This window comes from Neolamprologus multifasciatus, chromosome 5 (assembly GCF_963576455.1).
Source record: "Neolamprologus multifasciatus chromosome 5, fNeoMul1.2, whole genome shotgun sequence".
NCBI lineage: Eukaryota > Metazoa > Chordata > Actinopteri > Cichliformes > Cichlidae > Neolamprologus > Neolamprologus multifasciatus.
The window spans coordinates 21,803,425-21,824,041 of record NC_140443.1 but is presented as its reverse complement, the minus strand read 5'-3'; the positions used below and the strand labels follow the sequence as shown (position 1 = coordinate 21,824,041).

General features: G+C 39.1%; 2 protein-coding genes across 3 annotated transcripts; one reads left to right on the top strand and one right to left on the bottom strand.

Annotated features, from left to right (window-relative positions):
- The first annotated feature begins 1,623 nt into the window (after positions 1 to 1,623).
- LOC146518611 (activin receptor type-1B-like) lies at positions 1,624 to 11,483 on the top strand. Of its 2 annotated transcripts, none has more exons than XM_085158769.1 (9): positions 1,624 to 1,762; positions 4,138 to 4,383; positions 4,897 to 5,148; positions 5,259 to 5,489; positions 5,669 to 5,836; positions 7,527 to 7,683; positions 7,808 to 7,932; positions 8,060 to 8,190; positions 9,232 to 11,483. In XM_085158769.1, the coding sequence occupies exons 1-9, from the start codon at positions 1,696 to 1,698 to the stop codon at positions 9,355 to 9,357; spliced, it is 1,503 nt and encodes a 500-aa protein (XP_085014895.1). In that variant the 5' UTR covers positions 1,624 to 1,695; the 3' UTR covers positions 9,358 to 11,483. The 2 variants fall into 2 exon arrangements, with proteins under 2 accessions (XP_085014895.1, XP_085014896.1); XM_085158770.1 differs by lacking the exon at positions 1,624 to 1,762 and adding an exon at positions 1,890 to 1,985.
- Positions 11,484 to 11,756: 273 nt separating this feature from the next.
- On the bottom strand, positions 11,757 to 18,869 carry prkag1 (protein kinase, AMP-activated, gamma 1 non-catalytic subunit). The gene is made up of 13 exons (XM_085158773.1): positions 18,727 to 18,869; positions 17,627 to 17,678; positions 17,444 to 17,544; positions 17,281 to 17,362; positions 17,137 to 17,195; positions 16,926 to 16,971; positions 16,784 to 16,838; positions 15,463 to 15,589; positions 15,105 to 15,270; positions 14,969 to 15,006; positions 14,665 to 14,811; positions 13,554 to 13,653; positions 11,757 to 13,443 (listed from the first exon to the last, which is right to left on the bottom strand). Exons 1-12 carry the CDS (start codon positions 18,733 to 18,735, stop codon positions 13,555 to 13,557), a joined length of 981 nt encoding a protein of 326 aa, XP_085014899.1. The 5' UTR covers positions 18,736 to 18,869; the 3' UTR covers positions 11,757 to 13,443; position 13,554.
- Between the last annotated feature and the right edge of the window lie 1,748 nt (positions 18,870 to 20,617).

Below are 20,617 nucleotides of genomic sequence, written 5' to 3'. Positions count from 1 at the left end.
TGTGAAAAATAAGTCTATTATTCTATTAGGGATTAAAAGACTTTAAAGAGCTTCTTTAAAAAAAAAAAAAAGAATATGGCTGCTGCACAAAATCCATATTTACTGGCTCATTCTTACTGGTGCTAAACCATCCATAATGTCTACCTCATTATTCAAATAAATCAGACCTGCATCCATTTATAACATGAGATGTAAACCTAGAAGCATATATGCTACAGCTAATTTGTATTATTAAGTAGTATGTATAATATTTATACATAAGAAGAGTTTATGGATGAAAACATGAACTGTAAATACTGTATAGTGTTTAGACAACAAGCATCAAAACTCAGGATCTGTTTAATCCTCTAGGTTTATTGCCACTTTGTGATATTGCCAATAATGTTCATGTAATCTTTGAATACCGTGCACACAGTCGTGAAAAAGAAAGTTTGCACATGACTCCGTACAGTTATGTAAAAAATCAAGTACACCCTTACTGAAGGGTAGCCGATCAAATGCACTTGATTAACTGATCATCAGCATGTGTGAGTTTCTGTACAGATGCGGAAGTTTTGGCAGTTTGCTGATCTGGACCATTCAGGTGTCTGTAAACACAATGCCACAGTCTTCCCAGGAGAGGATGTCCCAGGAGATTCAGCCCTAGGTCAGAGCGTGCAATCCTCAAAATAAGCTGCAAAAAAACCCCTCCAAGAGCTACATCTGAGACTCTACAGGCCTCAGCTAGCATCTTAAATGTTAAAATTAATTAGAGAACAATTAGAAAAGTGAGGCTTGTTTGCTTATCTTTGCAAAAGTTGCATTTGAACAGACCACAAGACTTTTGGAACATAGATCCTTTGGACAAATTAGAGCAAAGAGGAGATGTCTGGTGGCGCCACATTTGGCAAAAAACAAACACAGCATATCTGCACAAACACCTCATACCAACTGTCTAGCACGGTGGTGAGGCCATCTGCGAAAGCTTGGCTGAAACTGGGTCATGCATCAGTACAACAATCTCAAACTCAGCAGCAAATCTGCAAACGCATGTCTGAAAAAGAAAAAGAATCAACGTGTTGCAATGACCCAGTCAAAGGTCGGACCTTATAACCTGACTTAAATGTTGTGGGAGAACCATAAATTAATACCTGCAAACCTCAATAAAATGAGGCATTGCTTGAAAGAAGAGTGGACTGTTAAGATGTGAAATACTGATAAAGTCCTAATGCAAAAGACTGCAAAAGACTGGGTCAAATCATTGCTGCTAAAGGTGGCTCTTTATGCAGGACTTCATAGAGTCCGGTGAAAACTTCCTTTTTCACATGACTGTAGATGGATTTCAGCTGTTTGAAATTATAAAAATAAATGAATAAATAAAGGACAGTGAAGATTTATTAGTAGATTTGTTGGGTCTTAAAAGCACAGTGGTTAGTAATTTTATATCAACCCATTTGTAAATATAGCAATTTATAAATATTGTACCAGAGTATTGAAGGCACAGGATGTAACTGCGCAGTCTGCGTGTCTCCATTAAACATCTATCTATAGTTAATCTATAGATAGATAGATGTTACCTCCTCGCTGTCTGCGTGTGTCACTGCCTGCTGCTGGTGGAGCCTCTACACTACTTGCGCTGTCTCACTGTCTACATGACGGCTCACCAGATCCTTGGTTAACAACGTGTTAATGCGATGAACCTGGAATGCATTGATTATGGCTGACCTACGGATGTCACTCGCTGTCCTGGTTGTTCACACTGTCCTATACACAGCCTGCCAGGGTGAGTAACTTACTGTTTGTTTTGTCTGAGGACTGTCGCTACCGCTGTGGAGCCGACGCTCCGCGAAGTTAGCTGCTAGCTAGCGCTAAACTAACCATCATTAACCAGAAAAAACAGGTCAAACCTCCTGCTGTCGATACGGGGAGCCTTTCACTGCATGTTTATAAATCATGTTATGTTATCTGTCTATCTATGTTATCTCGTCCACGTCGAGGTTTGTTAGGTGAGTCTGATACAGCAGGTAAAACAGGAGCTCAGGTAGCAGTCTGTTTATACTGAGAGCTACCTTAAACACCAAATCCTGTATGCGTCCTTTAAAACCATCCAGGTATCAGGCACCTTTGAGTCTTAAAAATGGCTTAAAATGTTGATGTAGAATCGATTTAAGGAAATTACTCGTGGGTAGAAGTGATGCGTTGATGAAACTCTGCTAATCTTCTAGCTACAAAGGTAGTAATGTGTGCATTATAGCCTCTTGGAGTAATGCTGGACAGTAGGGATTAAATCATGATCATGGGAGCGATTTTGCAATTACTTTATATGGCGCTATTGATGATGTGTATCATAATATGATATAGCCCAACTGGCATTTAATTGTCCTTAGATGAGATGGTCACATGGGGCATGTCTGCTTTGGTTTTATTTAGTGCATTCATCTGAAAATGCTGCTTCACGATGAAGTCTGATGTTCATAATATATTTTTATCTTTCTACATATTTCCCTCACATATTGTGTTTCTGCAAAAGTTTATTTTTGATTTATTAGTTTTTATTATATTGAAATGCTCTAGACAGCAAACTAATGCTTATTAAATTGATGTTATTACATTAGAAAATAGTTCCAAAAACTTGGCGGACATTTTTTCTTGTTTTTTCTTTGACTCGTTGAAAGCTTTCAGTGTGGTTGAAAACAGGAAAATTAAAGTGAACAAAGTCGGTCGCTCAGCCTGCCAAATTCCTGTGCTGATATGAAGGCTTGTGTCACTAAAAAAAGCAAAGTAGCATGCTTTCATTGTAAATTACTTTACCCACTTAAAAAGTTTTACAGGTAGCCATCTTTGCTTTTGCATTTCTATTTTTTTTTTTTTTTTTTTTTTGTCAGACACGGTAGCTCTGTGCCGCTTGACATCTTTGGGGTTTCAAACACAACAATGTATATTAAAATTGTGACATTTCTAGCTTTGGAAAACCTGAAATGTCAGTCTTGTTTCATGTTTAGTCAGCGTTTATCTTCCTTTTTTCTTCTGTGGTTCTTCTATTTCTTGCAACCAGTATGTGTGGGCATCGTGTGAGTCAGCACTACAAAATACATTGTAGCCCATTATATTTCCCCCTTTATCTCCTGGATGTGTGGCTTTCTTGTTGTTGTTGTTTTTTAACAATCCCATCTGGCACACAGGCTGTTGAAAGGTCATTTTCCCACTGAGAATTCCCTGGCAGCTCTTTGAGAATAACTGGAATGCCACATCCCATTCTTGCCTAAATAGCATTACTCCATTTCAGAGGAACCCAGTCTCTTGGTTGCCTAATTATACTAAGTGAGTTATTAAAAAAAAGAAAAAACACTCTCCTGCACCTAATGCAATGACTGCACTTTTAACACTTCCTCTACTTCATATTTTTAGCACTTTGCATTGAGATATTTAGTTATGCGGTATATTTTGGTTCGCCATCCTTGGCAGGAAGTAGCCTTAAACAGATCCCCCCACAAACCAGTAAGAAGCCAAAAAGGGAAATGGCTGCATGTTAAAGAACGAAGCTGATCGTTTAAAAATATTTAGGCTTTATTTATGGCTTTATAAGTTGTAGTAGATAGTAAAGCTGTATGCCAAATTACCAATACCAATACCAGTTCTTCACAGGTGTACTACATGTACCAAATCATCAAAACACTTCATCACTTTAAGCTCACAGGAAATATAACCACACAGTAACATGTGCTGTCAATCAAACTGCAGCTTTAAAAAGGTGAAAAACAGACCTTTTTTGAAGGATTTAAAGTAGTATGTATGTTTCTGAGATTTTTCTGAAGCTGCCTCACCACCCTCGCAAAGCACATTTCCATCATGCAATGTATTGTAGGAGAAGAGTGTGCTTGGAAAATAAACCTTATTTACAGGGCACAGTACCTCCTTTGAGGTGTTTTAATGTCTCCTGACATACAAAAACCAGCCTACAATCCTCACATAGTTGTGTGAGGTTTTGGGACACAGCGGTAAGTCTTCAGGCTGTTGCTGCCCCCTGCTGTGTATTATAGGAGCTGTAAAATTCTCTGTAACTCTTCAGTACTTAAACAGTTTTGTGCCAGCGGATCACAGTTCGCTTGACTTCATGCAAGCTAATGGTCTTGCAAATGTTTTGCTATGTCTCTGCAGCTCTGTGGTGTAACTGCACCACTCCTCTGTGTAAGAAGTCTGACTTCCAGTGTGAGACCGATGGGGCCTGCAGGGCTTCCACCATCTTCAGCAATGGAAAACAGCAGCACAGCCGCGGCTGTATCCCACAGGAAGATCTCGTGCCCCCTGGAAAACCGATCTACTGCCTCGGTGTAGAAGGCTACCTATACACGCAGTGCTGCTACACCGACTACTGCAACAGCATTGACCTCAAAGTACCCACTGGTGAGATTCATATTTAGTTACCTGTACTGTTTATATCACCAATGTCCGTGAAAGTCTGCTGTGCTAAATTAAAATTACATAGTGTTAAATGTCCTGCCTGTTCAGTGATCCCTCCAAAGAAATCCACATAATATTCCACATTGGGAATCACCAGTAAAATTTAAATCAAAGCTGTGGGAAGTAGGGGGACAGGTTCTAGTCAGCTGTTTGCATATAGCCTTATTGTATTTCTTGACTGTCTTAAAAGACTTTGTAGTTGCAATGAATGCAACTCATTTGCTCACATGCGTCTCTACAGGGGTTTAATTATTCTGGTGTCTTGGAGTTAAAATATAGTGTGTATATTTTTCCCAGCTGTGCGGATGAGTTCACTGAAGTTTTGGCTGTTTACAAAACAAAACAGAATAATTTGGATATTTTAAAGAAAATGAGCCTTTACAGGATTAATTTGCAATTAATCTAATTCAGTATTTTTGTGATGCTTTTTCTTCCATTCCATTGTGACTCCATCAGAAATTGGGCGAGGCTACGGCCCGGGTGGGACATGGAGGCTCGTGGAACTGGTTGCTGTGATCGCAGGGCCGCTGTTCCTGCTGTGTCTACTGCTGTTGGTGAGTGCGTTCATATATCATTATCACCGGAGGGGCTACAACCACAGGCAAAGGCTGGAGGTGGAGGATCCGTCCTGTGACCATCTCTACCTGGCCAAAGACAGATCCCTGGAGGACCTCCTTTGCAATCTATCCACGTCTGGTTCAGGCTCTGGTCAGTACACAGTTTGGTGGTGGAACTGCAGCCTGACAGTCATGTTGTGGATCTTCATCAGCTGGTATCTAGTAATCTTTTTCTATTGTCTTTTTTTTTTTTCTGGGCAGGTCTCCCTCTCTTTGTCCAGCGGACTGTAGCCAGAACAATCGTCCTGCAGGAGATCATTGGTAAGGGGCGTTTTGGGGAGGTGTGGCGAGGACGCTGGAGGGGTGGTGACGTGGCTGTGAAGATTTTCTCATCCAGGGAAGAGCGTTCCTGGTTCCGTGAGGCTGAAATCTACCAGACCATCATGCTTCGCCATGAAAACATCCTGGGCTTTATAGCTGCTGACAACAAAGGTGCAACCCAGTTATATGCAATATTTAATTTATTTAGTCAAAGAAAGCACAGTTCATCTTTTCAGCAGTTTACAAGACCTTATTATGCATTTTTGTTTCACTGTGCTGTATAATAACTAGTTATCCTAAAGTAAAATGATAATTTCTCGAGTATCTTCATTTGTATGTCTCTCCCTTAGACAACGGGACGTGGACTCAGCTGTGGTTGGTGTCAGATTACCACGAGTACGGCTCTCTGTTTGACTACCTAAACCGCTACTCCGTCACTACCGAGGAAACGATCAAACTGGCACTATCAGCTGCGAACGGCCTCGCACATCTGCACATGGAGATTCTTGGAACGCAAGGTAGTGTTTGTTATTCTATTGTGTAATCATGTTGATTCTATTTATGTGTCCTAGATTACACTTTCAATAAATATGCAGTTTTTTTCATATGTTTCACGTACTACATGTAAACTTCTGCCTTGAGTAAATAGCCTTCCTTGTTCTTCTGTATTGTGGCTGTGTTTGGAGTCTTTGTCATCAGATAATCAAGACACCTCCCTGATAGTATTGTTTTAGATAAAGAGTCTCTTTCCTGTACAGCCACAGTCACAGTAATGACGCAGTAACACAGAGGCAGGTCAAGTCTACTTTCTCATTTATACTCTCCAGCCAGGCATACCTGTTCAGGTGTTCCATATCTCCATATCTAATTAGCCAATTACATGGCTCGACTACATGCATTTAGGCATGTAGACATGCTGAAGTTCAAAGCCTTTTAACATGGCATGTTCAGATGGGCTGGTCTGAGTATTTCAGAAACTGCTGACCTGCTGGGGATTTCCCACACAAACATCTCTAGAGTTTACAAAGAATGGTGTGAAAAAAGAGAAACAATCCAGTGAGCAAGACATTTGGAAGAAAATGTCTGATTGATGCTAGAGGACCGAGGAGAATGGCCAGACTGTATTACATGTATTACAGCCAATGTGTGCAACTTTCAATGCACAACGCGTCAAACATTAAAGCAGGTGAACTACAGCAGTAAAAGACCACACAGGGTGCCACTCCCATCAAATAAGAACAGGAAACTGAGGCCACATTACACACTGGCTCAACAAAATTGCACAATAGAAAAACAGGAGATTAATTTCATGAATGTGCAGCAACTGTGTGATCATGTGATCTGTCATATCGGTATGGACAAACATTTCTGAGGAGTGTTTTACTGCACCTTGTTGAATCTGTCACACAAAGAATTAAGGAAGTTCTGAAAGCAAAAGGGCCAACCCAGGATTAGGAAGGTGTACCTAATAATTTGTCTAGTAAATGTATTCATGTAGAAACTACTGGCAGTTCAAAACATCAATTTACTGACTTGTGTTTAAACTGACATGCTATAATTCAGTTTCATAATCCAGTGAATTTAAGCATTGCTTGTGTGCACCTCCCTTACACTCTGTGCGTTTCTGCGTTTTTAAAAAGTGCTTTGATCAACACCTTTTATCACTTCCACAGTAGTTTTAACTTTGCCTCCCCCACCCACAGACAGGAAAAAGGCATCAGGCGTTGACAGCTGAACTTTTCCGTTTTTTGCAAGACTCTGACGTGACTGGCTTGAGTCAACAGACTATGTCACAACCTGATATTTAAATGTTACTCACAGCGATTGTGCACTGACAAAGGCGACTGTGATATTTTGTAATGTTTTGCATATTTTGGTTAATCAAAGAACAATTTTTTTTTTTTGTTGAATGGGCGTGTAAGCCATGTTAAGTTACAAAACGGCTGCTTTTCAGTGATTTATGTTCCATTTTTTTTTAAGGCTTGGTCTCACCTATACTTATCTTTGAACATTTTTCTCTGTTGAGTCTGCTTGATCATAAATTGTTGCAAAAATGGAGGAGTAATTCTATTTCTCGTAATCAAACTGTAGTAAATAAAAGTTTAAAAAATGGTACTTGCACGAACACGCTCTATTTTCATGTTGACATAACAATTAGGTGTAGAAGAAAGTATTAACAAGTGACCGTTTTCCTTCATGTCATGATAGGAAAGCCAGGCATCGCCCATAGAGACTTGAAGTCCAAGAACATCCTGGTGAAGAAGAACTGCACCTGTGCCATTGCCGACCTGGGCTTGGCTGTCCGTCACGACTCTGCCACGGATACGATCGACATCGCGCCCAATCAGAGAGTGGGAACTAACAGGTCTTTCTCACCTGCTGACTTAACGCTGACCATCGTTTCTCACAGATATCTTCTGACATCTTTCCCAGAATATCCCTTTATCCTTTACACCAGCACAAACCAGGACTGTGTTTATGTTCCCCAGGTACATGGCCCCAGAGGTTCTCGATGAGACCATAAACACGAGACACTTCGAATCATTCAAATGTGCTGACATCTACGCTTTAGGCCTGGTCTACTGGGAAATTGCACGCCGCTGTAACAGTGGAGGTTGGACTCTCTTTGTTTTCTCTTCGGATACTTGAACTGCCTTGTTTGTTGTTGTTTGTTTTTTTTCCTCTCATTGGATATGCCAGAGACGGCACTGATCTGACCTCACGCTATTCTGTGTTATCAGGTATCCATCAAGAATACCAGCTGCCCTACTATGATCTGGTACCGTCTGACCCGTCCATAGAGGAGATGAGAAAAGTGGTGTGTGACCAAAAGCTTCGACCCAATATTCCAAATTGGTGGCAGAATTACGAGGTATGAAAATTAAGTTAAAATCGAACTAAATTCTGCACTTACATCAGAAAGATCTTACTTTTGCAGTTTGGGCCTTTATTTATATTTCTAATTCTTCATCTTAAACTAACAGTGTAACTTCCTCTTAGGTTCTTTGCTTGTGGTGTTTCTGAACTACACTCTTGGCTTTGTTACAGCTAGGACAACACATAATAGAGTTCATTCATTTCCAAGATTTACTAGTTTGTGAGTCTTTTAGTAATTTCTGTGCAGCTCCATGTGTAGCGTGATAAAGCATAGTTTCCCCCACCAGAGAGCAATGATTACTTTAGTTTGTTAGACTGAGGCCACACCTCTTTATCTTTAAAAACACATATTTGTGAAAGAGGTAGGAGATCTCGCTCACTAAATTCCAGTGTGGTACTGTAACAGGATGCTAACAGTCAATTCATGAAATCAGCTGTAAGTGGTATCATAGCAAAGTGGATGCATTTAGGAACTACAGCAGCTCAGCCACAGAGTGGCAGACCATGTAAAGTTACAGAGCAGGGTCACCAAGAGCTCTTCAGCAGAAAAACTGTGCACTAGGGGCTTCGTGGCATTGGTTTCCATGGCTAAGCAGTACGTGTGGAGGCACTCTGGTATTTTTGTTTGCATACATTGCAAATCTTGATCACAGTTCCCAAAAAATCCACATTTGTTGAGGTTTTTTTTTTTTTTTTAAGCCAATCATGGAAACTTTTTAAGTTTAAATTATATTTTTCACAATGATCTTATGTTTTTGTTTCAGTTTGTTATATATATTTCCGTATTGCCTTTTCCGTAATGTGTACAGATCATTGGTGATCTGCATTCATGCTGAATCTGATAGCCCAAACTACAAAAATAAGACCCAGAATGAAATAAACCGGGTTATTATTAAAACTGCTTTTCTACATAAAAGAAAAGTAGCGCTCAAATGCTGTTCATAGAGTGTCTGAACTACTTTGTGTCATCACCACCATTATTTATATTGCAATACAAGCTCTTAAGCCTTACTGGTGTTTTCCTTGTGCTTATCAGGCCTTGCGGATCATGGGTAAAATCATGAGGGAGTGTTGGTATGCTAACGGAGCTGCACGCCTGACGGCCTTGCGCATAAAAAAGACGCTGTCCCAGCTCAGCATTCAGGAGGACATTAAAATCTGAGCATGTGTGAGACAGCAGAGCACTGAGAAAGAGCACTGAAGAGGAACCGGCCCCTCCATCCAGACTGAGAGGAAGAGGTCGGGCCTTCTAAAGAGATGGCACAATGAAAAGTGGCACTTTGTAAAATTTTACCGCACAGACACTTCTGTCAGGTTTGAAACCACTTTATTTCTGACAAACCCTACCTCGCTTTACCCAGCCAAAACATACAGGAACACCTTCCCTGTCTCACCTTCCCAGCTCCCGCTGCCAAACCTCGCCCTCTTTCCTCACCCTGTACGCTGCACTAACAGTTTCCTGAATTTCTTGTGTATGCAGTGATTAACAGCACATGTACTTACATTTTAAAAATCAGCTGCTGGTGTTTTATTGTTTCAAAGTGTGTTGACAGTAATTATTAGTTAGTAAACAGCATTTGCTTGTTTTGTCTTAGCAGAAGAGCATTAACTCATTTATACTGATTCTGTTATATCAGTAATTGAATACTGTGCGGGAGCTTGTGGGCTATCTGTGTAGGTTAATTCCTGCCATACCTGCAGCATTCAAAGGAAGATTTTATTGATACCAGTGTCATAGAGATCAGGACTCCTGGTAACCGTTCAGCCCAGGAGAAATGAGGCCTGCACAGTTTTTACTGTTTCATTCTCTCTGAGTCTGAACACAGTGCAGAAACAAATAGAAAAGGACTGTGGGGGACTCCTTTGGGAGTTTGTTATGAGATTGAAATGATTGCTAATAGGAACAGATAAGCTGTGAGTAATATTTACATTTCCTGATTCCTGACATATTGCATTGCTTAGAAATCCTTTAGCACAAATAATTTACCTGATTTTAGTCTGTTCACATTTAGAAAAGTACATATTTAGGAATTATTAAACATCACTAGGATGGAGGGCAGCAGCTACTGCTGACTTTGATCTTCATTAGCTTCAGACCACTCACGTAAAATACAACAAGATGCATGCAGATCCATGTGTTGTATGTTAGTATCATAGTCTCCCTCAGATAAGCTTGTATACACAACATTCAGATATTACACTGCCCCTTCAGTGCAGTCCAGAATCCATGTTTAAGCTCATATTTTATACTCTTACAGCATGTCAGAGGGTTTTTTTTTCCCCTCAGGGCACTTTCCTCCTGATCAAGTATATTTACTGCACTGCACATACACTAGCCTTTTAAGGTGATACTTCAGTTTAGGTCTGAGTGTGTTTTTAGATGACTTTTTTAGTCTTTTTTTTTTTTTTTTTTTGTAAAGACAAATATTTACCAAATTACTTTGTGACCTGTGAAGTAACATCATTGTAGTTGTCAGGTGACCTGCTTATAGTACTTTATTACTGCCAAGCAGTATAAGTTAAATTCCTATTTCTCTCTGTGCCCCCCTACTCCCACCATGCTATACCTCCTTAATGTGCATATTTTGCCTTATGTATATCACTTCACTCTTAACATTGTCAGAAATCACTGCATTTTTTATGTATTCAGGAAAAATGTGCACTTTGTCTTGAGCTGTATGCAGATTCTGCAGGTACTGTTTGCATGTATTCGTGTGAAGTCTGACAGACCAATTGTGCACTACTACTGACCTCGCTGCATTAACACCAACCTTTTCTCAGAATCATCTCCGGCCACGGCCTCCATTGTTTAAAATCACGCCACTGAAAACGAGAATGTTTACACAAATCATGCCAGTCAGATGACCTACCTTTCTGACTGAAAATTGTAAAGATAATTGTGCTTTTCTTTAATCTCTGGGAGAAAGAAGTGTTGAAACTAAATACTGCTGAAATGCCTTCGTGTTAGCTCACATTTTTTTTCCAACCTGTGTTGTTTTTTAAAAAAGACCGGGGAGCTCTACTGAATGTGAAGCATATTTATACTTTCTTTGTTTGCCTTACAATTTAAAAGTGAATATTGCGTTCAGTGTTTTTAATACTTCGGTGTCTGTATCCCTTTGAAGGAACGCTGGAGTGAGAGTCAAAACAAAACAAATAATAAAAAAATATATATAGGTATTATATTACATGTTGTAAAACTCTCCGTTTATGTTATTGAAATTATTCTACTGTTACAATTATCATGTAACATTCAACACAAACGTAATAAATGCAGTCATTTTCCTATGTGGTGTCCTATTTCATTCTCTTCACCCTCCCCACTCAAAGAAATATTTTTATACTCAAAGGGGGTCGAGGATTGTATTCATGTGAGAACCTGCATTTTGATCCTGCAATTCTTCCCAACTTAACATTGTTTTTCAGCTCATTGCTTCAGTCTGGTTCCATTTAAGAAAGGGTTAACAGGAAGTACAAAAGCCACAGTGCCAACCAGCTAGATATTAATGTCAAATATATTCATCAGTAATTAGCCACTGAAAAAAATTAAATAAATACAAACACTCTTAAAGAACCTTTATTGCTCATTGTTTAAATTATAATATCACTGTAGATTAGTACAAAAACTGTGCAGTTACATAGTTATACACAATCCATTTCACATATCCTAAAACAGAAAGTGTGACATGTTCCTCACTTTATCTTCTTTAGAAAATAGAAAACGCTGGTATGTAGTGATTTTGATAAAGTCAGTCCTCTAAACGCAAAAAAACCATAAAAACTACATAAACCTATAACAGCCGATGTTCTGACACAGTAAATAAATCACATCAACACAACACAGAGAGAACAAAGAAAACAAAAGTAGAATAACTGAAAGTAATGGTCAAATTAACAAAGTAGGACTGATTTTTAACAGAATGAGATTTTGGAGCACTGAAGCCATAAGCAGATCCCTTTACGACTAATAATGACACCAGAACCGGCACCGGGGGGGGGGGGGGGTCTCTTGAGTGAAGTATAGAATCCATTACACATGCAGTTATAAGACAACACACTAAAATGGCAAAATAACACCTATAAATATCCGGAGACAAGCACTCAAAGAGGATACAGCACAGTTAATGTTTGTCTTCAACAGCAAATTCATTTTAGACTTCACTCTAAGTGCTCTTCCAGGTTTGCCTGTGGCTGTTTGGCTACACAACAGATTGAACTCTGAGGCCTTGGATTCTTTATAGAAACCTCATTCAGGTGTTTTGGGGGAAAACTTATCAGGCCAAATAATGGTTCATTCTTAACTGAAAGGTACTGAGTGGCTGTAGAATATTGTATCCACTGCATGATGCTGATACTCGAGTAGAAAGGGCAGTCTAAGGCTGCACACCTCCACCAAAGCTTTCATTCAGATAATTTTTTTTTAATCAAAATGAGTTTGAAAGGTTAGTGATTTTTATGTTGGCCCCAGTTTTATATATCAAGTACAGGGGAACGGGTCACAAAACCTCCTTGGTGGAGGTAACTATTCAATAAGTCTTTGCAAATTGGAAGGGTGAAGTGGTTCAAACTGAATATGGTAGTTTGTATGTATGTATTTTACCAGCATTTATATAATCAAGTTAACTGAATGAGGAGTAATATCAATAACATCATACTACTACTTAAACAGAGAACAAGGCTCAGAAAAGGCTCTGAAGTGTTAAGAGAGTGCTGATCAATCCAAGCGGCACAGTTCAAAATCACCCTATTGGCAGGCTTTGTGTGTGTAGATTTCAGCTTTAGATCAGAAGAAAAGTGATGCCAGCAAAAGGCAAAACAGGAAAATCAGTTTTCCTGTAAGGTTACAGACTATTTTGTTATTGGACACAACTAACTGTCCTATATGTTGCTGGGTATTCCTGAGCAGCTACAGCTCCCCTCCAGAGGATTCTTGTGCTTCTGCATCTTTCTTGGTTTTCCAGTGACTCAAAATTTGGCTCAATTTACAGGAGGTTCTGTATAAGCTGTAGTACCAAAAAAATATTTTTATATGGTTTAAAATTCACAATCTTTTGGTTTCTGTAGACAAATAGAATTATTCATGGGTAAATTACAAAAAAAACAAAAAACAAACAAAAATTATTGATAGAACTTCCATTTGCTGTCATAATTCCCCTCTTACAGGCTTGGTTATCTCCTCTCCTATGCTCCGGTGTCACCTTTAAAATGTGCAGCCTTTCACTTTTTGAGTAACTTTTCCAATTTGTCCCTGTAGGCAGAAAAATCAAATAGTCACTTCAAGTTTATGTTCAGTGAATCCCCCTTATATATATAAAAAAAAATAAAAATAGGTAGGCTTCAGTACAGAATTGTACGTACTCTATTCTCTATCTGTAAGCACTAAGGCTTGGAGGATATCCGAAAGGGAGACGATTCCCTTCACCACCTCGTGCTCATCCACTACCACCAGCCTGTGCACCTGCAGGGAACACAAGAACATTGTTAGTGTTACACTTACCTCAGCAAGGTACAATTTTTACCTATGGAACGTGGGGAGAAACTAGTGTAAGAAAAACTGTACACAGACAGCAGCTTTGATAGCAGAAGTAACAATTAGTTGTTTTTTTTTTTTTTAATATGATTTCAAATTATGTTTTGAAACAATTATGACAAGAGGTGTGCACACAAATACCACACAAAAAGGCGCCGGCATGGATTCAAATGCAGGATGTTCTTGCTGTGAGGCAAACGGGGGTGTGCTATTATTTATTATGGTGCTGATTTTTTTAATGTATACTTAGTTCTTTAACTGAGTAGTTTGGAATAAATCACAAATTTAACAATACCTATTTTGTCCATCTACATGGCCTTGCTGCAAACCCTCAGTTTATCCTCTTTTTGAAACAATGTAGTAATATGGTAATTAGACATGTGGTAATACTGATTATAATCCTAATCCTCATTCATCTCATAGTGGGTACAGCCTCTGAATTTCTCCTCTGCCTGAAACAAACAGCTTTAGCATCTTTCCCTTTAAGGCCACCCTCTCTTTAGCCAGCCTTCTCCTGATTTGCTGCACCTCTCAAACAGAATGTTTGAACAGCAGGAGGGTGAGGCTTCTATAGTCACAGGCAGAGCTGTGTGCCTACAATGACTATCACAGGGATATCACCTCTCACTGAAATCATACAGACCTAACAATGGGGTGGGGGGGGACTCTGAAACAGAGTATGAGAGAATACTTTTACCTAAACTGGCCTCAATATTTTAAACTTTTATATTATATAGATGGAAAGAGAACATAAGGAAAGGCATAATAAGTCCCCTTTTAATGAATATTTAATTTTTCCTACAGATGCAGTGACAAAACACTGAAAGTTAAAGCTCAAAATCTGCTACTCAGATTATGCATGATAAGGATCTTAAATAGTGGATGATTGACGCATGCAGTAGATAATGTGAACAAATAATATGTACATCCTCTTCTCACCTCAGCCTCCACCAGTCTGTTGATAATGGCCTCGAGGGTGTCATGCCTGTTGCATGTCAGCACTCCTTCAAAGTACTGTGAGCGGTGCTGCAAGGCTTTGGTCACCGTCACATCCAGGTTGTTGTACGTCTTCTCTGCTGCTAGATTCTGTAAAAAGACATGCTCTTATATGACGCTTCTAATGCATTGTTCATGATTTACTGTCATCATAAGAGTGCATTTATGGTGTCACAGACAGCACAATGTGCCCTGTCAGATGGTGGTGAGACACCTAAACAGCATGCAGTGAGTGCTTATAACTTACTATAACATCAAATTTTGAGTAAATGTCCACCACTCGACCTGCGAGACAGACACAGCACAATGGAGCATAAAATTCAAGATTTCTGAGATGGTTAATGGAAAACCAACAGGGGCATCATTTCAGTCAGTCCTCATACCTTTGTCATCAACAACAGGGAGCGCTGACACTCTCTGCTCAACAAAAATACCCAGAGCTGTGTAGAGCGGTGTGTCTGCACGGACCACTGCTATGTTCTTGAAAGTCCCGATATTCAGTTCTTCTAAAGTTTGCCTCAAGAACGAGGGTTTTGGCATCTCTGCTATCTGAAAACATAACAAGCATTTTAGATAACTGAATAAAAACTGTAAGGAAATGGGTGTTTTAGTTAAGGAAATGAGATATTCCCAGACTACTTAACTGCAGACTCTTCTCTATTCAAAACAAAAATGAAGATGGCAGATGATTTAAAGTACTTAATGCAGCTCCAGTGTGGTGAGGAGCCCCAGGGGACTTACAAAAAGCTTCAAGAACTTGAGAATCCTCTTGTGTGTGAGAATATAGAGCGTGTTCCCCGTCAGTGGGTCAATTACAGGCAATCTGTGAATCTTGTTCTTCAGCAGAGATGACACAGCATCATACAAACTGTAACACAGAAAGTAAGTTAATAAAGTTATTTAGTCTGCTAAATGAGACAGAAAACGACTGAATAAAACATTATGAAGAGACACATTGATGAGCAACTTTATTAGTTATACCTGTTCAGCTGCTCATTAATGCAACTATCTAGTCAGCCAATCACATGGCAGCAGCTCAATGCATGTAGACTGATTTTACTCTGAACACTGCATGTTTGTTAGCATTTCAGAAACTGGTTATCTAATGGTATTTTCCTGCACAGACATATCTAGGGTTTTTTAATCATTTAAAAAAAAAGAAACAACACTGAAAAGTGAAAAAATGCCTCAGTGATGCCAGAGGTCAGAGGAGAATGGCCAGACTGCCTCAAGCTGATAGGAAGTTAAGAGTAACTCAAACAAACACTTTTTGCATACCAACCAAGGTATGCAGAAGAAAATCCCTGAACACACAACACACTGAAGCTTAAAGCAGAAAACAGTGAAAACATCTGGAGCATCAAGAGATGAAAAATATAACAAAGATCAGCTAGAATCCAATATCAGACAAGAATGAGACAACATTCCTCTTCTAAAAGTCCAGCAGCTTGTCTCCTCTGTTTCCAAACTGTTGTGAAAATGAGAGGCAATGATGCAACAATGCTGTTATTTAGCCCTTTAAACCGCCAATCATGTGTTTTATTGTGAATCTCAGCCCATCACCACTGGCCCTATTTTTTGTTGTTGTCGTTTTTTTGGGGGGGTGAAGGGGGGGGTGGTTACTTTATTTTTTAGTTATTTGATTTGTATGTGAGTGTTGTGTTTATATGATTATTTGTGCAAAATGTGAATACAAAGAAGAAAAGACACACTTTTTCAAAAAAAAAAGAAAAAAAAGAAAAGAGGACGCTACACATAGCTAAATATGGCCGTGTCCCAACATTTGGGATGCATTGTTGACATCAAATTCAAAATTATTGTGGGTGGGTTTGCCATGTTTGGCAAACATGCATTTCATTCGTTTTTGTTTAGATTTCAACACAGGATCCCAAGGTTTGGGGCAATCGAGGCTGTATACTCTAGCCTTTCCTAATTTCTCAATAGTATAGCTATGCAAAGTGATTCTGGTCAACAAACTAACATCCAAAGGGACTTTTCAGAGTTTAATATTATAGTGCAAATAAGCATTCACAAACTTAAAATAGCACATTCTGTTACTTACCTTGCATTAGGAGATATGCTAACCAGGGGCTTGAAAGAGTCTTGAAGGTACACCTCTATTGGAAATAAGAAAAGACAAATATGAATTTTCCCTTTAAGATGTTACAAGTACATTATGTTACATATTAATAAAGGATTTTCACCTCTCCAGGTTTCAATTTTGTGCTCTTCCAACTCGTATATCTGAACCTGAAAATTTACAATAAGTGAATGGAGGGATCAAGTAATGCAGAAACGAAGAAAAAGTGCATGTTTGACCAAAAATAAGGTAAAATATACATAACTAAAACAACCTTGGATGGAGTTTAAGTTTGAGATTTAATTGGTTACATCTATTCAGTGTCTACATCTTACCAATGGAGATTTGTAATAGCGATGAAGAATGTTAATGAAGTCTGTGATGGTTAGCATACCTGCAGAGCAGAAACAGTCCATTATTATTAAAAAAATATATATATACTTTTTAGTGCAACAGAGCCAAATGAAAGTTACTCTTACCAACAAAACACTGCTTCTTGCTATCCCATAAAGGCGCAGCTCGCACCCCATTAGAAACAAGAGCAAAAAATGCCTTTTTCACCTGAGGATGAATTGCACAACAGATTAAAGCTATACTAGATCATGAAAAATATATGTATTTAATTTAGGGCTTTTGTTTTACCTGAAGTGATGTATCAAACACAACTAATTTGGAGCTGGTGGGCACAAGGTCATAACAACGATGAGACTTCATAAACCTGGTGTACACATTGTGTTCTGGATCTACAGGAATGAGAATCAGCTGTCACTATTTTCTAAAAATAACTGTTTCCCAGCATGACAGACTGTGTTGCAAGCCCCTTACCTTCAATAACTGGGTCCTTCTTGCTCTCAAGATCATCAATAGTTACTGGAATCTGAAAGATAACGTTTATATCACCAAATGAAGTGATATTTTTTGGTTGCGTTCTATCTATTATATAACACCAATATTGCTCTGACACTACAACACTTTATTTTATACATTTTAATATTTACATTTTTTGGGGCACAAGAGAGATACATCCATACAAAGCATTTCTAGAAATAACCTGATATTTCTAGAAGTGGTTATTTCTAGAAACATGGTTGTGTTTATGTAAAGTTTCGCAACCTGATATATTGGATAAGATGTGGGAATGTCTGTTTTTGACATGCACGGCAAAGTCAGATCTGAAGTTTATTGTTTGTTTTAAATAAGTTTATCGTAGCTGATGTCGGAAAAAAAGTTTAAAGACCGTGAGAAGTACAGCCCAAGGAGTCCTCTGATAAACATGTATTCACTGGAAGTGTCGCTGACAGGTCAGCTGTTTCCAGAGGAGTCATGAAAACCACGAAAATGTGAACCGTTTCATTGTTTATGACTTGACTCTGAGACTTGGGTAACTGTACTTTAACACCGAGCCATAGACTGCACTTAAGCAGCTGGCTAAACATCAAACAGTATAACTTTGCAGTCAAATAAGATCCTCTGTAATTAGTGAGATAATTTAGTGATTTCTAGGTGTCAAAAAAAGACTCGGTTACTCTGACAAGTAACGAAACTTTGGAAAATAAATAAATAAATACTATAACAGAAAGGTTAGCGGAGTATTAGCTAGCCTGTCAGTCAGTTGACATTACTGAGCCTGTCGAGGTGACTTTCTATTTACCATAAGGCTCTTAAGCTGCGTCATTATGTCGTGTATTGTTACATTTTTACTGGTAATTGTGACAGGTACCGGGACTGATAATTATATCCGTTTTCCTGACAACTGACTAAGCGCAATAATAAGCGGGTTGGCCCCAACAACCACTCCACCAAGAATTTGCTCGCAAGCTAGCTTGTACCGTTAGCATGCTTCAAAAAGTCGGGTAAGTTCATTTGGTTTAAATGTGAGAAAGCTGGGTGGAAAACCTCTCTGTATATACAAGCTACTAACTTACACACTCCATGTTCCATTCGCTGATTCGCTTCTCTGTAGCCGGTTTCGTGTGCAGCTCTCCAAACCGCGAAGGTCTTCCGCTAACTAACAACGATCAGCATGAATGGTTGTGTTGTCTCTGCCGTAATTGCCGTAATATTGCCGCACTCCAGGGATGTCATTTTAGCTCTGAAGCAGGTAGCACTCAGGAGTAAAGAATTTGTGGTTTGTTTTATTATTGTGTAAATAAAAAAGCGTTCAGGAGTCCCGTGGAATATTACTTTTAAAGAAAACTGAAAAATTATTTAGACTATTTAGAGTTACTCTGTTGTCTTGGAATTCTTGCATGCTACATAAAGTTTGGTTGAACAAAAAAAAGTTAACGCTTAAGAAAATCTTCTCTAGTGCTTTTTGGCTCAGACAACTTCTTAATACCCTCCCCCCCCCAAAAAAAATGGTTTTGGTTGATAAGGTATATTCAGGTATATACAGTAATGTGTGGGACTCAGCCACTATTGAGCAGTATGAAGATGGGAAATTGGGAAAATTGGGAAATATTGAAAAAACTGGCTGAGAAAATACTGGGCATGAGTCTTTTCAGTTTCAGTTTCAGAGCAGAATAATTAGAAGCAGCATAACCTCTAACATATAACAATAATACTATATAATAAAAGAAGAAAGTACACTATACACGTCACAATCATCTCTCTCTCTCACACACACACACACACACAATCATATACAGGGTGGGCCATTTATATGGATACACCGTAATAAAATGGAAATGGTTGGTGATATTAAAGTCCTGTTTGTGGCACATTAGAATATGCGAGGGGGCAAACTCCTCAAGATGGGTGGTGACCATGGTGGCCATTTAGAAGTCGGCAATCTTGGATACAACTTTTGTTTTTTCAATAGGAAGAGGGCCATGTGACACATCAAACTTATTGGTAATGTCACAAGAAAAACAATGGTGTGCTTGGTTTCATCCAGTATCCGTAGTTTCAGGTGCTCGTATCTTCACACCATAGACAATTGCCTTCAGATGACCCCAAAGATAAAAGTCTAAGGGGGTCAGATCGGGACACCTTGGGGGCCATTCAACTGGCCCACGACGACCAATCCACTTTCCAGGAAACTGTTCATCTAGGAATGCTCGGACCTGGCACCCATAATGTGGTGGTGCACCATCTTCTGGAAAAACTCAGGGAACGTGCCAGCTTCAGTGCATAAAGAGGGAAACACATGTAGCAATTTCAAATATCCAGTGGCCTTGAGGTTTCCATGGATGAAGAATGGACCCACTATCGTTGTACCCCATATATCACACTGCGTTCAACAGATATCAACACAATTTCGATCCGCTCCTCACGTGTTAACCTCTTCGACATGTCAATGGCTGTGAACAAAGAGAAACTTGTAAATAACTCATGAAAGAATAAAGTTACGTTGAAACCAAGCACACCATTGTTTTTCTTGTGACATTACCGATAAGTTTGATGTGTCACATGGCCCTCTTCCTATTGAAAAAACAAAAGTTGTGTCCAAGATGGCCGACTTCTAAATGGCCACCATGGTCACCACCCATCTTGAGGAGTTTGCCCCCTCACATATACTAAAGTGCCACAAACAGGACTTTAATATCACCAACCATTCCCATTTTATTACGGTGTATCTTTATATATTAGTGTGTGTATGTATATGTTTCATTGTGTAGAGGTTGAATGTTAGTAGGAGTGGAGATGGAGTCTTGGAGTCCAGACTGGTTGGAAATTACTGCACATTATGATTTATCAGTCCCCACTGTGTGCTTGTGTATGTACACATGTGGTCTGCTACTAGAGTCTAACAGCAGCTGAAAGGAAATACAGATAATACAGATGGTATTTCATTGTGCAATGCACAATTTTACA